The following is a 17,715-nucleotide window of genomic DNA, read 5'->3' as shown; positions in this document are numbered from 1 at the left end:
CCTCAGCACAGACCCTTTATGGGTGTCGGGCTGTGGGATGGTCAGGTCTTTCCCTTCCCAGGAGGCCATATTTCAGACTGTCACATGGGGAGAAACCTTGGACAATACCTGGCTTTCCTAGGCAGAGGTCCCTGTGGCCTTCTGCAGTGTTTTGTGTCCCTGCTTACTTGAGATTAGGGAGTGGTGATGACTCTTAACAAGCATGCTGCCTTCAAGCATTTGTTTAACAAAGCACATCCTGCATAGCCCTAAATCCATTAAACCTTGAGTCGACACAGTACATGTTTCTGTGAGCACAGGGTTGGGGCTAGGGTTACAGATTAACAGCATCTCAAGGCAAAAGAATTTTTCTTACTACACAACAAAATGGAGCCTCTTATGTCTACTTCTTTCTACATAGACACAGTAACAGTCTGATATCTCTTTCTTTCCCCCACAGGGACCTTCCTGGCTGTGCCTCGGGTCAGGACCAGAATGACACCCATTCATTTCCCTGGGCCTTTGCTCGGGTGGTCCCTGCACCCTGGCCTCTGCCTGACGAGGATGGTGGGGAGAGGAGGGAGGACGTCCCCCACACTGCTGTCTCCACTGTTCCTGCTGCCCAGGCCTCTGGGCTTCCAGGACTGCAGCGGGTCGATGGGTGGGCTGGCCTGAGCCCAGGAATGCACTTCAGCTCCTGGTTGAGCAATGTCACTGAGGCTTGGGAGTCGGGTGGGGGCGGGAGGAGGCGTCCACAGGCCCCCATACCGTGAGAGGCAGCCGTGGGAACAGCCTACATCTAAACAATCACTGCAGCCCAGGCTGACCAGGGGCTCTGGCCAGACATAGGGGCCTGGCAGGCTGTGTGGCCTGTAAGGACACAGTCTGTCTCTGTGCCTCAGTTTCTCTGCTACCCAGATGGAGGCGCCCGGACTCCAGGTGTAGACATCTGGAGCAGGCAGTGTTCAGCTAGGGAGGAAGCGGGGAGGACTGTGGGGGCCATGTGGGAAGGATTCCACCCCACATCACCTGCACCCCTGCTGAGGCTGGTCAACGGAGCCCCTCAGTGGGTCCTCACTCCCCTGGCTGCCTCCCATTTAGGCACCCTGAGGCCTGGGGAGAACAGAGCCAGGACAGTGTCCCCAGAGAGGCTGCACTGCCAGCACAGTAGTAGCGGATTTGGATTCAGGGAAGCAGAACTGCAGCCAGGGTGGGGAAAGAGCTGCAGGTGGGGTGGGGCCCCCACATGGCACAGCCCCCCTCCCTGGAGGTCCATGCTGCATTTCCAGGACAGCAAGTCCCAGGGATGGATGGTGCCGGGTACCAAGGGCTAGAGGCATGGTCTGTCTGCATTTCCCACGTCAGTGTCTCGTAGTCACCAGCATTTGATGCTGTCAAGTCCCCCTGTCCTCTGTGCAGACTGGGAAGCCCTTGGCCACCCTGGGGGGGTTGGGGGACCCAGGCCAGGCTACAGAAGCATAAGGACTTGAACCCGGGTCCCGAGTGACACCACCTTGGGTCCTCCTCCTTCTGCCTCTCTTCAGCTCCACCTTGATGCTGACTAGGCTGGGCCATGCGGAGAGGGTTAGGGGATAGAGATGGGAGCTGGGGAGCAGGACTCCACTCTGGGAGGGGGGCAGCCTTGCCGGATCCAGGGCAGAGTTAAGCGGCCCCAGCTCTGCTTTCCCAGAGCTGCTGAGAACATGGGGAATGGTGTGGAGGTTCCAGGGAGCCCTGCCCCTACCTGGCAACAGCAGAGCAGCAGGCACCAAGTTCTCCTGCACATTGCGACAGTGTGACCATGGGCTCTGGCAGGCGGTAGGTGGGGCCTTTGGACCTACCAGCAGTGAGGGAGTTAACACAGCAGCTGACTTCTCTAGGCAAAGAAAACTCCCCTCAGACGCTTTGCTGCCTGGCCTCCTGCCAGGAACAAGCAGGAGCTGAAAACTAGAAGTTGAGGCGTGAGTTTGGCCACTCCGTAGTGTGCACTTGGTGAGGGCAGCAGCTCACCACAGCTGCCAGCCATCTGTCCATTCACCCATCTGTCCATCTGGCAGCCCGCTGTTCAGACCTGTCTGTCTGTCTGCCCATGTGTAAGCCCATCTCTGTCCCATTGTCTATCTGACCATCTTTCTCTTACTGTCCTCTTTTTCTAGCTATCTGGCCTGTCTGTCGATCCATCTTCGTGTCTGTCTTAAGCCCCCACCTGTTTGTCCATCTGTCCAATTACCTGTGAGTCTATCTATGCATCTTCTTGCCCATTCATCTGCCCAACCATCTGTCCCTCTGTCTGCCCACCGGCCTCCCCTCTCCTTCTGGGCCGCAGAGCCATGGCCCAGGACTGCGGAGCCATGGTTGACCTGGTCCTGCTGGGGCTGGGGCTGGGGCTGGCGCTGGCTGTGATTGTGCTGGCTGTGTTCCTCTCTCGACACCAGGCCCCAAGTGGCCCCCAGGCCTTTGTCCACACTGCTGTTGCTGCTGACTCCAAGGTCTGCTCAAATGTTGTACGGTGAGTGAGACGTGGGAGGAAGCTGGGTGGCCCTTGGCAGCCAGCCCCTCCTGGAGAAGGCGTGTGTGTGTGAGCATGTGTGTGTGTGTGTGAGATTATGTGTGAGTGTGAGTGTGTGTGGGTATATGTGTGAGTGTGTTTGTGGGGTGTGGGTGGGTGTGAATGTGTGTGATTGTGTTTGTGTATGTGTGAGTGTGTGGGTGTGAGTATATGTGAGTGTGAGTGTGTGGGTGTGTGGGTGGGTGTGAATATGTGTGATTGTGTTTTGCTGTGGGAGGGTGTGTGTGACTGTGAGTGTGTGAGTGTGAGTGTGTGGGTGTGTGGGTGTGTGTAAATGTGTGTGATTGTGTGTGTGAGTGTATGTGTGGGTGTTTGTGGGTGTGTGTGTGTGAGTGTGAGTATGGGGGGTGTGGGTATGTGTGAATGTGTGTGATTGTGTGTGGGTATGTATATGTGTGGGGGTGTGTGTGCGTGTGTGTGTGTGTGCACGTGCACTGGCCCAGGAAGCAGGAGCTGTGTGTGTGGGCTTCAGCACCTGCAGGGCTTGAGCGCAAGGAGACAGCCTCAGGGTCCTTGCACAGAACAGGTGGCAGGGTGTGCCCGTGGGGCAGATGGGGACTTTGGGACAATGGTGGTGTGTGAGTCCATACCTGGCTCCAGGATTCAGGAGGCCCATTTGCATATCCCAGGTGGGAACCTGTCTGGCCCCGCCTGACCCTGCTGGCTGGCGCAGGCCCCTTCAGTGAGGCCAATTCTCCAAGGCTGGGGTCTTCTCCCAGGGTCATGGGTGAAGGGGTTTGGAGGCTCCCTGCGTGGTACTGGCCTGCTGGGGTACACACAATGCTGCCATAGCCAGTCTGCCCCAACAACCAGCCCGGGGCCACATCTCAGATCTCTCAGTCCTGAGGAGCCCGGTGCCCCACCCCTCACATCCTCTCTTCCTGAGTCAGGGCCTGGGTCTCGTGAGCTGAGTGACTGATACTTGGTGTCCTGGATGAGGTCGTGATGGAGAGGGGCCACAGTGGGTGTTTCCTGATCCTCTTTCAGGAAGGTGCTGCTGCCACTGCAGGGAGGACACATACAGGATGCCCCTTCCTGCCCCCTGCCTCCCATTGGGCCCACAAAAGCCAGGGCAAGCCTCCCCTCCCTGCTAGCCACCTGGTCTGCTTCCCAGAAATTCTGTCTTGCAGGCTGTTGGGAGGATCTCAGTACTTTGTAAACTAAAGCAAGGGAGGAGTGGCCATTCTCTCTCTTTGTTCATTTATTCACCTTTTCATTCATTCCTTCTTCCCTCCATTCCCCCATCTGTCCATCCTTCCCTGTCCTGATTGCTCACGCCACCCCCCTAGCCCCTCCTGACCTGATCCTTTGGTTTCTCTTCAGGGCTTTCTGTCTCCTCCCACAGGGCTGAGAATGGCAGCTCAGGGACAAGTGGGGGCTGGGGACTGCTTAGTCTCCCCAGTGGCTCTCAGGGGATTTGAGGGTTTGACGCCAGCTGCCACCCCGGGCTGTGCCCCTCCTCTGCTCAGGAGGACATACAGGGATGCGACACCCACTTAAACTCGAAGTTGCAAAGATGCAAACGAGACTGGGGTATCAGGCACCAGAGATCACCCGTGGGCACGTGGCTTTTGGGAGTGGGGACCTGCTGCCACAGATCTCTGAAGAGTCTGGACCTGCTGGGTCTCACCGAGTGACTGTCTGGGGGTCTCCATAGCATGCCCTGCTGTGTGCGTGACGGTCACTGGTTGGGTAGGGGTCTCTACTCTAAAGCTCCCTCTGCCGGCATCCCCTCGAACTGTCCCTTGGTGAAGAGAGGATGTGGTTTGCCCCAGTGTTTTATCAAACAACTCTCTCCACTTCCAGTTTTAAGAAGCTGAGAGTGGAAGAGAGCCTGGGGCTGGCCCCAGCTGCTGCTGTGAAACAGGGGTCACTGGATGCTGGGACCCTGGCCGGGCTGGCTGGAGGCCTCAGGAAGAGGCCTGCTACAGCGTCATCCTGGCCAAGATTCCTCCCTGCAGAGGACCCTGGCCACACTGCCACAGGGTCTGCTGGGGCCACCAGAAGCCCATGCTCCTGCCTCCATCTCTCCCCTCTGTGCTCACCTCTCACCAGGAGGCCCTCCCAGAGTTCAGTGTCCTGCTTTTTTTTTTTTTTTTTTTTGAGACGGTGTCTCACTCTGTCACCAGGCTGGAGTGCAGTGGCGCGATCTCAGCTCACTGAAACCTCTGATTCCTCGGTTCAAATGATTCTCCTGCCTCAGCCTCTTGAGTAGCTGGGACTACAGGTGCCAGCCACCATGCCCAGCTAATTTTTGTATTTTTAGTAGAGACGGGGTTTCACCATGTTGGCCAGATGGTCTCTATCTCTTGATTAGCCCGCCTTGGCCTCCCAAAGTGCTGGCATTACAGGAGTGAGTCATGGCGCCCGGCCTCATCTCCTACTGTTTCAGCACCAGGTTTTATTCTTAGGATTCTGCTACAGCCGGAGCCCCTGGGTGCGACCTCCTAAGATTTCTGTGAGTGTGGACCCAGCACCGTGCCTAGTAGACATACAAAAGGAGCATGGTGACAGTGAGGTCTGTCATCTCCAGCATAATGACTGCTTTGATCCTTGTGAAAAAGGTGATTTTTGGCTGGGTGTGGTGGCTCACACCTGTAATCCCAGCACTTTGGGAGGCCGAGGGGGTGGCTCACTTGAGGTCAGGAGTTGGAGACCAGCATGGGCAACATGGTGAAAACACGTCTCTACTAAAAATACAAAAATTAGCTGGGCATGGTAGCGGGTGCCTGTAATCCCAGCTACTTGGGAGGCTGAGACAGGAGAATCACTTGAACCCAGGAGGCAAAGGTTGCAGTAAGCCAAGATTGTACCACTGCGCTCCAGCCTGGATGACAGAGCAAGACTTGGTCTCAAAAAAAAAAAAAAAGAAAGAAAAGTTTATATTTTTGTTCTAATGGTTATCTTAATATCTTCATTCTATAATTATATGTTTTATATAATTATAATAGCTATATAAGATATAATACCCCTAGTATGTTGTTTTTTGGATATTCTACTCGTTCCTGACGGTTAATTTATGTGTCAACTTGGCTAAGCTATGGTGCCCCGTTGTTTGGTCAAATACTTGTCAATATCTTGCTGGGAGGTTATTTCATAGATGTGGTTAATACTGACAGTCAATTGACTTTAAGTAAAACAGATTACCCACCATAATATGGGTGGACCACCTCCAATCAGTTGAAGGCCTTAAGAACAAAAACAGGTTTCCCAGAGAAGTAGGAATTCTGCTTCAAGACTGTAACACACAAACCCTGCCTGAGTTTCTGGCCTCCTGACTGCTCTACAGATGTGAGGTTCCAGACTTCGAGATCAACTCTTACCTGAATTTATAGCCTGCTGGCTTGCCCTACAGATTTTAAACTTGCTAGTCCCCACAATCATGTGAGCCAATTCCTAAATAAATCTCTCTCTATGTATAATCTATTGGTTTAGTTTCTCTGAAAAGCTTTCACATCCAGTTTCCTGGATGTTAAAAATTACTGAAACTAGCTAGTAACTTTTTTTTTTTTTTTTTGAGACAGAGTTTTGCTCTTGTTGCCCAGGCTGGAATGCAATGGCACAATCTCAGCTCACCGCAACCTCCACTTCCTGGGTCCAAGCAATTCTCCTCCCTCAGCCTCCTGAGTAGCTGGGATTGCAGGCATGTGCCACCATGCTTGGCTAATTTTTGTATTTTTGGTAGAGACAGGGCTTCTCCATGTTGGTCAGGCTGGTCTTGAACTCCCAACCTCAGGTGATGCACCGCCTTGGCCTCACAAAGTGCTGGAATTACAGGCATGAGCCACTGCTCCTGGCTCCTAGTAAATTCTTCTTTTCCGTGATGTGTCTCTTACTGCTAATAATACTTTTCTTCTTAAAGTCTACTTCATTAAAAATAGTTATGCTGGGCATGGTGGCTCATGGCTGTAATCTTGGCACTTTGTTGGAGTTCGAGGTGGGTGGATCACTGAAGCCCAGGAGTTCAAGACCAACCTGGGCAACATGGCGAGACCCTGCCTCTACAAAAAATATGAAAATTAGCTGGGTGTGGCTATATGATATATTTTGTATCATATTTTAGATACTATATATCATATATGTTATATATCTTATGTTATATATCATATATTTTCTATAATATATATAATATTATATATATTATATAAGAAATATATTATATATGTGTTATATATGATATATAATATACAATATATCGTATTAATATATTACATATTATATATTATAATATATCATATATATTATATATTATATATGTAATATATAGCACATTATAATATGTAATATATATTATATATGTCATGTAATATAATATGTCATCTTATATATTATATATAATATGACATATAATATATTTTATATATCATATATATTATGACATATAATATGTATTATATGTTACATATATAATATATTATATCTTACATATATATTATATATGTATATAATTTTTTTTTTAGACAGAATCTTGTTCTGTTGCACAGGCTGGAGTGCAATGGCACCATCTTGGCTCACTGCAACCTCTGCCTCATGGGTTCAAGCAATTGTCCTGCCTCAGCCTCCCAGGTAGCTGGGACTGCACCACACTGGGACTACACCAGCTGCCACCATGCCTGGCTAATTTTTTTGTATTTTTAGTAGAGACAGGGTTTCACTGTATTGGCCAGGATGGTCTTGATCTCCTCACCTTATGATCCTCTTGCCTTGGCCTCCCAAAGTGCTGGGATTACAGGCCTTAGCCAAGATACATGTTTTTTAAATGAAGAAAAATTTCAAAGGTACTCTGCTTGGTACAATAATCAAATATGTAAATTGAGGAATAAAACATAACCATGAAACATATTTATAACTGCATATGGAAAATACAGAGGATAATTTTTTAAATAACATATTTTGAAAGCATTAACTATTAATTTGAAGAGTTCGCATTTGACAGGCCAGTATGAACATACCTTGAATGCAGCACACAGATTCCCCATAAGAAATCAAAATCAGGGAAAATGAAACCACGAAGGTTCAATCTGCTCTGACCTTTGAAAAACTCAGCACAGACAGTGGCACTTAGCACCAAGGGCAGGAGATCCCTAATCCCATCACGATGGCGATAGGGCATAAACATTCCAGGGTGAAGGCACAATCCACATTGTGAAGTCCAACTGCTGCCATGTAGACAGGTGTGCTTTTACATGTATAGGAAGGTCATTGAAGGCTCAGTGTTTTGTTTCAAAAACTGAATCCCAAGCGCACTCATTATTTTGCTGTGCTTCTTAAAATAAGTTATGAGATGGGAAATAGGGCACCCCCAAATATAGCCAATAGTGGGAGTTTCAAATTGAAGAGTGGCACAACTGATACGTCGAGAATAAACAGAGATTCCATTCTGTTTTTTCTTTTTCAACTTTTATGTTAGATTCAGGGTGTACATGTGGAGGTTTATTACCTGGGTATATTGTGTGGTTCTGAGGTTTGGGGTATGAATGATCCCAACATCCAGGTACTGAACATGGTACTCAGCAGTTTTTCAACCTTTCCTCCCTCCCTCCCCCTCCTAGCAGTCCCTAGTGTCTATTGTCACCATCTTCATGTCCATGGGTACTCAGAATTTAGCTCCTACTTATAGGAACATGAGGCGTTTGTTTTCTGTTACTACATTAGTTCACTTCCTGGATTCCAGCTCTATCCATTTTCCCTCAAAGAACATAATTTTATTCTTTTTTGTAGCTGCATAGTATTCAATGGTCTATATGTACCATATTTTTATCCAGTCCACTGTTGATGGGCACCTAGGTTGATCCCATGTCTTTGCTAACGTGAATAGTGTTGCAATAAACAAACCAGTGCATATGTCTTTTTGGTGGAATGATTTGTTTTCTTTTGGATACATATTCGGTAATGAGACTGCTGAGTTGAATGTTAGTTCTGTTTTATGTTCTTTGAGAAATCTCCGAATTGCTTTCCACAGTGGCTGAACTAACTTACATTCCCACCAAAGGTGTATAAGCATTCCCTTTTCTCCTTATCCTTGCCAGTATCTGCTATTTTTTTTTTTTTTTGACTTTTCAAAAATAGTCATTCTGACTGGTGTGAGATAATATCTCATTGTGGTTTTGATTTGCATTTCTCTCATGATTAGTGATGATGAACTTTTTTTCATGTTTGTTGGCTGCATGTATGTCTCCTTCTGAGAAGTGTCTATGTCTTTTGCCCCTTTTTAATGGGGTTGTGTTTTGCTTGTTGAATTATGTTCCTTATGGATTCTAAATATTAGACCTTTGTTGGATGCATAGTTTGTGAATAATTTCCCCCATTCTGTAGGTTGTTTACTCTGCTGATGTTTTCCTTTGCTGTGTGGCAGCTCTTTAGTTTAATTAGGTCCCATTTGTCAACTTTTGCTTTTGTTGCAATTTCTTTTGAAGACTTAGTCATGAATTATTTCCCATAGCCCATATCCAGAATGGTACTTTTGAAGTTTTTCTTCTCGGATTATTGTTGTTTGAGGTCTTAAATTTAAATCTTTAATCCAACCTGAGTTAATTTTTGTATATGGTGAAAAGGTGACCAGTTTTTTGTTTTTTTGTTTTTGTTTTCTGTTTGTTTGTTTTTTGAGAGGTAGTCTTCCTCTGTCACCAGGCTGTAGTGGAGTGGTGCCATCTCAGCTCACAGCAACCTCCACCAGTGGGTTCAAGCGATTCTCCTGCCTCAGCTTCCTGAGTCGCTGGGATTACAGGCACGTGCCACCACACCCAGCTAATTTTTGTATTTTTAGAAGAGACAGGGTTTCACCATGTTGGCCAGGCTGGACTCGATCTTCTGACCTTGTGATCCTCCCACCTTGGCCTCCCAAAGTGCTGGGATCACAGTCATGTGCCACTGTGCCTGGCCAATAAGGTGCATTATTAACATCAATAAAGCTCTGGAACCAGCTTTCACCATATTTGTGTTTAATTTACAGTTTTTCTCAGAGTCTTTGGAATAGATTCCTCCCTCCATGAGCCAGAGAACTTACAATGTTCACTGCAGTGTCTTTAAATGTAGCAGTAGCAGCTGTGGGTTGAGAACACAAGTCTTCCACTTTTCCTTTTAGAGACAGCCATTCACGGTGCTCTGTGTTCTTATTCAGCATTGGGTAGGGGCATCTGGGTGCTGGGCATAGCACCAGTGCCCCATGGAGGAGGGAGGCAGGAAGCCCCTTTCTTCCTTCTCTAAAACCTTTTTTCTTTATGTAGATCCAAGTTTTTAGCCTATATCATTTTCTTCTCTCTGGATAACTTCTTTTAATATTTTGACAGATCTACTGACAGCAAATTTGTGTTTGTCTGAGAAAGTCTTTATTTTTCTTCACTTTGGAAAGATAATTTTGCAGGATACAGAATTTTAGGTTGGTGGAATTTTCTTGCTTGCTTGCATGGGTTCTGAAGAAAAGTTTGATGCAACTTTTATTCTTATTCTAACATGTGTTAGGCCCTGCTAAAGCCCAAGGTGGTTAGACTCTTGTGAAATAGTTTCCCTGGGGCAGGCTTTTGCTAAGGAGAACGGAACACCCAGGGCGTATTTCAAAGTAGTTACTTTTCCCCTTCCCTGTGGGAAGCAGGAGGGAATTTTTCTGTGATGTGCATAACAGCGTCTGGCAGAGCTCTTGGAGGTTCATGAAAGTGTAGGGCCCCCTAAGACTGGGCTCCCTTAATTCTTAATTCTCAAGTTTATGCGCATGGAGCCTCCAGCGATTTGTTGTTTACATGTAAGTCTTCCCACCGTGGTTCTGGCTCCAGTGGCCAGCCTCCGATCCTGTTAGGCTAGGACTCACTGCCTCTCCAATTTGGGGGATAACGGTTTGCCCCGTTAACCTCAAGTCTCTGATGGATCTAAGAAAAGTTGTAATTTTCAGTTTGTTCAAGGTGTTTTTTGTTGTTGTTGTGAGGACAGGAGTGACAGCTTCCAAGCTGGAAAACAGAAGTCACATTTGGGTTTTGTTTCAAGATATTTTTCCAATGACAGAGAATGATGCCACACACATTTCCATAGATGTCTTTTGATGCAGATGTGTGTGCGTTTCTGTTATCCTAAGAGTGAAATACCTGAGTCCTAAATGTGCTCCTTTCTAGAACCATTATTCAATGCCAAACACAGTATCCCCTCCAGCAGTGATGAGAGTTCTTGTTGCTCCAGATTCTCTCCAACACTTGGTGTTCTATCTTTTACATTTTAGCCGTTTTGGAGGATATGTTATCCTGTTGTGATGTTAATTTGCATTTACATGAATATTAAGAAAGCTGAACACATTCAAGTTTTGCTTTTATAAATTACACATTTAAGTGTTTTACCCATTGTTCTTTCTCTTAGTGATTTTTAAGAGCTCTTTACATATTGTTGATGTGAGCCCTCTGTCAGTTCTATGTGTTCATAGATCTGTTTCCACTCTGCAACTTGTCTTGTCACTTAGTGGTGTCTCTTAATAAACAGAAATTCTTAATTTGAATATAGTCTAATTTATCAATTTATTCCCTTAGAACTATGGCTCTTTGTGATCTGTTTAAGAAATCTGTTCCCATTCATGGTCATAAAAATCGGCTGGGCACGGTGGCTCACACCTGTAATCCCAGCACTTTGGGAGGTCAAGGTGGGAAGATCACCTGAGATCAGGAGTTCGAGACCAGCTGGCCAACATGGTGAAACCCTGTCTCTACTAAAAATACAAACATTAGCCAGGTGTGGTGGCAGGTGCCTGTAATCCCAGCTACTTGGGAGGCTAAGGCAGGAGAATCACTTGAGCCCAGGAGGTCAAGGCCGCAATGAGCAGTCATTGTACCACTGCATTCCAGCCTGGGTGACAGAGCAGGATGCTCTTTCAAAAATAAACATAAAAGTAAATCTAATGAGCTCTAGGATTTCTAATTTGAAGATAGAAGCAATAAACAAAATGAGAAACCAAAATACATTCGTTTTGATTAAAGCAGAGGTCAGCCATAACTCTGAACCTAAAAAGGAGGTCACCTGAAGCAGCTGTGAGTGAGCAGGGTAAGATAGGAAGCAGAGAACCGATGCTCATTGCCAGATCTTAGGAAAAAAATAATAAATTAGGATGACTTACTTTTGCAAAATTAAAGAAATCCCCTGAGGTGCTAATACAAAATTTCATTTGTGATAGGACTAATAAAGAAATTCAGCTAGTAGTGCGATCTGTCATGGACTGAGCTTGATTCCAAGAACAGAAGAGGCAGGACCAGTGAGAAATAGCACAGACATATTTGCAAAAGCAGCCCTCCCACGTTAGGAAGAAGGGATACTTTTGCACAGTGAACAGCACTACAACTGCTCATCTCTTTCATGTACTATCACACATGGAATGACTGAGATAATCCTGTGTTCCACACATAGTCCTCCCCGCCCCTACTGAATAGAGAAACCCAATTTCACCTTGGCTATCTCTAGATCAATTACCTGTTAATAGGCCTGCTGTTTTCTTTACCGTTAGTTTCCAGAAGAACTAAATATCCCCAAATGGTATTTCAGCTTCCACTTAATGAAACCTGTCATCTAAAGCCAGACCCTGGCCTCAGTGCAAGCTCCAGCACAGACCCCAGCACCCGCTCTGCTTGGTCCTGCTCTTCCAGGGCCCTTCCCTGGTGGCCGTGTGGTCAGGCTGCATCCAGTCATTTTGGCCTCCACTGTGGACAGCTACGAGAGACGCAACAAGGGTGCTGCCCGAGTTATCGGGACCCTGTTGGGAACTGTCAACAAACACTCAGTGGAGGTCACCAATTGCTTTTCAGTGTCACACAATGAGTCAGATGAAGTGGCTGTTGACATGGAATTTGCTAAGAACATGTATGAACTGCATAAAAAAGTTTCTCCAAATGAGCTCATCTTGGGGTGGTACGCTGCAGGCCATGACATCACAGAGCACTCTGTGCTGATCCATGAGTACTACAGCCGAGAGGCCCCCAACCCCATCCACCTCACTGTGGACACAAGTCTCCAGAACGGCCATATGAGCATCAAAGCCTATGTCAGCACTTTAATGGGTGTCCCTGGGAGGACCGTGGGAGTGTTCACACCTCTGACAGTGAAATACGCATACTATGCACGGAATGCATCAGAGTTGACCTGATCATGAAGACCTGCTTTAGCCCCAACAGAGTGGTTGGACTCTCAAGTGACTTGCAGCAAGTAGCAGGGGCATCAGCTCGCATCCAGGATGCCCTGAGCATAGTGTTGCAATATGCAGAGGATATACTATCTGGAAAGGTGTCAGCTGACAATACCATCAGGAAGGTGGGCCACTTCCTGATGAGCCTGGTTAACCAAGTACCAAAAATAGTTCCCGATGACTTCGAGACCATGCTCCACAGCAACATCAATGACCTGTTGATGGTGACCTACCTGGCCAACCTCACACAGTCACAGATTGCCCTCAATGAAAAACTTGTAAACCTGTGAAGGGACCCCAAGCAGTATGCTTGCTGGTCTAGGTCTTAACCCCAGGACTCAGAAGTGAAGGAAAAATGGTTTTTTTGTGGTCTTGAGTCACACTGAGACAGTCAACTGTGTGTGACTCTAATAAACGTAGCCTACCTTTTGTAAATTAAAAAAAAAAAAAGAAGTTAGTTTCCTCCCTGGGGAATCAGTATCTCTAAATGAGGAGAACCCAAAGTTTCACAAAAGGGAAGAAAAAGTCTGCAAGTGCAAATTAGGCATAATAGTGCAGGGAGCCCCCTCCCCTTGACTTTCAGATTCATGTGTTTTTGTTGTAAGATAAATAACACTACACGGTGGTCACTGACTCTAAGTTTATACCACACACTGTAGGACAACATCCCAACCTCACTATGTGTTGTTTACCAGCTGGGAGCATTAACTGAGTTACACGATTCCATTCCATCATGTCAGATTCTTCTAGGTGATGGGGATTATGTTGTAAATCCAATGAATTGCACAAACATGAGCCTAATACCCTATTTTTTTTTGCAGTGAAATGAATTCCTTAGTCAAAAACAATGTTGTATGGGATATCATGATGGTGAATAACAAATTATTTAAGTTCACTCATGGTAGTACCAGCAGAACAATTGCAAATGTAAGGGGTGAGTTCGTACCCAGAATAAGTGTCTATTTCGGTGAGAACAAAATCCCTGAGGGATGGGTTTCAATGTCATCAATCTGCAAGTTGACTTGGTAGCCCCTGAGGGAAGGCTGTCATATTAGCCTTAGTTGTTCTACATTGGTCCAGATACAATTTGATTATGTAAAGTCGTGAATACCTTCTAACCTTAATATTATGTGCATTTGTCCATGAGCCCATTGAACAAGTATCAGCTGACTAACATCTATTATATAACATGTCATTGTATGCATATGATTACTCCTCTTCAGTGGATTCCCTCTAATAAGAATTTACTTGGGCTACAAGTATTTTCATACTTTGTGTCTATTTTAAGAAGTCATCTTCGGCTGGGCGTGGTGGCTCACATCTGTAATCCCAGCACTTTGGAAGGCCAAGGTGGGCGGATCACGAGGTCAGGAGATCAAGAACATCGTGGCTAATACGGTGAAATCCAGTCTCGACTAAAAATATAAAAAATTAGCTGGGCCTGGTGGTGGGCACCTGTAGTCCCAGCTACTCAGGAGGCTGAGGCAGGAGAATGGCATGAACCCAGAAGGTAGAGCTTGCGAGCTTGCAGTGAGCTGAGATCGCGCCACTGCACTCCAGCCTGGGCGACAGAGTGAGACCCTGTCTTGAAAAAAAAAAAAAATCCAACTATTCAAAAGTAAAGAAAAAAATATGTCAATCCCCCATGTGTCCACTGCACAGCATCACAAATTTTAAACCATGCATGAGCTCACATTTTGAATAGAAGGATCTTGGGGACAGGGGACACTAAAAGCCCCAAATATGATCCTGTGTGGCATAATGGTTTTTTGGTAAATGCTATACTGCAAACAATGGTGGTCGCTTAAGATAACAGAGCTGAAAAATTCTTACCATCTAGTAACACTGTGGCCATGATGACATCATAGCACAACGCATTACTCATGTGTTTGCAGTGAGGCTGGTATAAGCAAACCCACTACATTTGTCAGTGGCATTAAAGGTTAGCACATCTAATTATGTACCATATGTCATACTTGGTAATGATAATAAATGACCATGTGACTAGTTTATGTACAGTTGCTCCTTGAACAGCATGGATTTGAAATGCACAAGTTCACTTATATGCAAATTTCCTTCTGCTTCTCCCACCCCTTAGACAACAGGATCAACTTCTCCTCTTCTCTTCCTCAGGCTGCTCAACATGAATATGCAGACGAAGACCTTTATGATGATCCGCTTTCACTTAATGAACAGTAAACATATTTTCTCCTCCTTATGATTTTTTTAATAGAATTTTCTTTTCTCTTTATTATAAGAATACAGTATACAATTAACAAAGTATGCATTAATTGTTTATTTGATCAGCAAAGCTTGCAGTTAATAGGCTATTAGTAGTTAAGTTTGGGGATAGCCCAGAGTTATATATGGATTTTCAACTGCACAGGAGCTGGTCCCCTAACCCTTGCACTGTTCAAGGATCAACAGTATTTACAATACTATACATTTTATTCATATTTTAGAGTGTAGTACTTCTACTCATTAAAAATAATTAACTATAAAACAGCGTCGGGAAGGTCTTTCAGGAGTTCTTCCAGAAGAAAGCCTTGTTATCATAGAAGATGACAGCTGCATGTATGTTATTGCCCTTGAAGACCCTGAAGACCTTTCACTGGGACAAGATTTGGAGATGGAAGACAGTGATATTGATTATCCTGACCCTTACAGGGCTAAGCTAGTGTGTGTGTTTGTATGTTTTTAATACAAAAAAGTTTAAAACATAAAAAATAAAAATAAATAAAGCTTATCGAATAAGGATATAAAGTATTTCTGTACAGCTGTTCAATGTGTTTTTGTTTTAAGATGTGTTATTATAAGAATCAAAAAGTTAAAAAAATTAAAAGTTTATAAAGTTACAATAAGCTAAGATGAACTTGTTAAAGAAAGAAAAATTTTAAATACATTTAGTGTAGCCTAAGTGTACAGTGCATATAAAGTCTATAGTTATGTACAGTAATATCCTAGGCCTTCGCATTCACTCACCAAGTACTCACTGACCCATCAGAGCAACTGCCAGTCCTGCAACCTCTGTTCATGCTAAGTGTCCTATACTGGTGTACTACTCTCTCTAACTTTTGTAATATATATATATTTTTTTCTTTCTTTCTTTTTTTTGAGAAGGAGTTTTATTTTGTTGCCCAGGCTGGAGTGCAATGGTACGATCTTGGCTCACTGCAACCTCTGTCTCTGGGGTTCAAGTGACTCTCCTGCCTCAGCCTAACGAGTAGCTGGGATTACAGGCCCACGCCAGCACGCCCAGCTAATTTTGTATTTTTAGTACAGATGGAGTTTCTCCATGTTGGTCAGGCTGGTCTCGAACTTCTGACCTCAGGTGATCCGCCCGCCTCGGTCTCCCAATGTACTATGTTTTTACTGTATCTTTTCCATGTTTAGATATTACTATTGTGATATAACTGCCTACAGCAGTGGTCCCCAAAGTTTTGACACCAGGGACTGGTTTTGTGAAAGATAATTTTTCCACGGAGTGGGGATGGCTTTGGGCTGAAACTGTTCCACCTCAGATCATCAGATCATCAGGCATTAGATTCTATTTTTTCTTTTTTTTTTTTTAGATTGAGTCTCCCACTGTCGCCAGGCTGGAGTGCAGTGGCACAATCTCGGCTCACTGCAACCTCTGCTTCCCGGATTCAAGTGATTCTCCTGCCTCAGCCCCCTGAGTAGCTGGGACTACAGGCATGCGCCACCACACCCAGCTAATTTTTGTATTCTTAGTAGAGACGGGGTTTCCATGTTGGCCAGGATTGTCTTGACCTTGTGATCCACCTGCCTCGGCCTCCCAGAGTGTTGGGATTACAGGCGTGAGCCACAGCACCCAGCCTAGTTAGATTCTTATAAGGAGAACACAACCTAGATCCCTTGTATGTGCAGTTCACAATAGGGTTTGCGCTCCTGTGAAGGTCTAATGCTGCTGCTGATCTGATAGGAGGTGGAGCTCAGGCAGTAATGCTTGGCTGGCCAGCCACTCATCTCCTGCTTTGTGCCCAGTTCCTAACAGGACACGAACCGGTGCTGGTCCATGGTTTGGGTGTTGGGGACTACTGGCCTACTGTATTCAGCACAGTGACATGCTGCACAGGTGTGTAGCCCAGGAGCAATAGGCTGTACGATATAGCCTAGGTATGTAGTAGGCTACACTGTCTAGGTTTGTATAAACTACACTCTATGGTGTCCGCACAGCCACAAAATCACGTAATGATGCATTTCTTGGAATATGTTACCATTAAATGAGATTTACCTGTATTAGTGTCATCTCAGGTTTATTGTCTAGTAATTTTAAAAGTATTTGTATATTCTTTCCCAGACACATCATCATACTCCGGTGCATATCTCTATTTTATTCCCTAGACCCACTCTTAATTTTTCTACGTTCTGCTTTTTTCCTTAGGAGACTCACCTGAATTGGATACTGCAGAGATCTCCCTTACCCTCATGCTTTTACTGGGGTTCAGCTAATGGAGGGGGTGACAGAAGATAGGTGAGAGAAGAGTGTGTTTATCCCCCACCTCTGCCCCTGCAGGGTCAGCACAGGCAGACTGTGTCCCTTTGCTGAAGATCACAGCTTCTGTCTGGGGCCTTCTTGGCAAGCTGGCACTGTCTCTAGTCAGGTGACTGCTTGGCCCCTTACTACTTTCACTCTTCTGTCTGGTTCCTTTGTGTCTTTCCTGCTGTGCTGTAAGTAGTCCCTTTATTAGAATCCATCCACATTACCCAGTTATATAAAGACAAATGGTTGGTCACTGATCTAGTTCACTCCCTGAGAATCAGCCTTCATCAAAGATCCCTAACAGTCAGATATTCTGTTGGCCACTCCATTCCTGCTCCCCATTATTCTAGTTGTGCCTTCCTTGTCTCTAGTGCAGTCACAAAGCATAAGCGCCTCCACTGTCACTTGTTCTTTGCAACTCTAGGATCACATCATTCCCCTTGAAATCAGAGAACCCTCAATCTCCCCAAGCCCACAAAATTCAGCCGTCACAGTACTTTTCAAGCATGCCAGCAG

The 17,715-nt window shown here is 45.7% G+C and overlaps 1 protein-coding gene across 1 annotated transcript; it reads left to right on the top strand.

Moving 5' to 3' along the window:
* Nucleotides 1-10,570: 10,570 nt before the first annotated feature.
* Nucleotides 10,571-13,115, top strand: LOC134757392 (eukaryotic translation initiation factor 3 subunit F-like). The gene is given in 3 exon segments (XM_063699344.1): nt 10,571-10,590; nt 12,089-12,627; nt 12,630-13,115. Coding segments are annotated over 3 exon segments (915 nt in total). The 3' UTR covers nt 12,986-13,115.
* Nucleotides 13,116-17,715: the final 4,600 nt, after the last annotated feature.

This window comes from Gorilla gorilla, chromosome 17 (genome assembly GCF_029281585.2).
Source record: "Gorilla gorilla gorilla isolate KB3781 chromosome 17, NHGRI_mGorGor1-v2.1_pri, whole genome shotgun sequence".
In the NCBI taxonomy this organism is placed as follows: Eukaryota; Metazoa; Chordata; class Mammalia; order Primates; family Hominidae; genus Gorilla; species Gorilla gorilla.
This window is presented reverse-complemented; position numbering and strand designations above follow the sequence as displayed.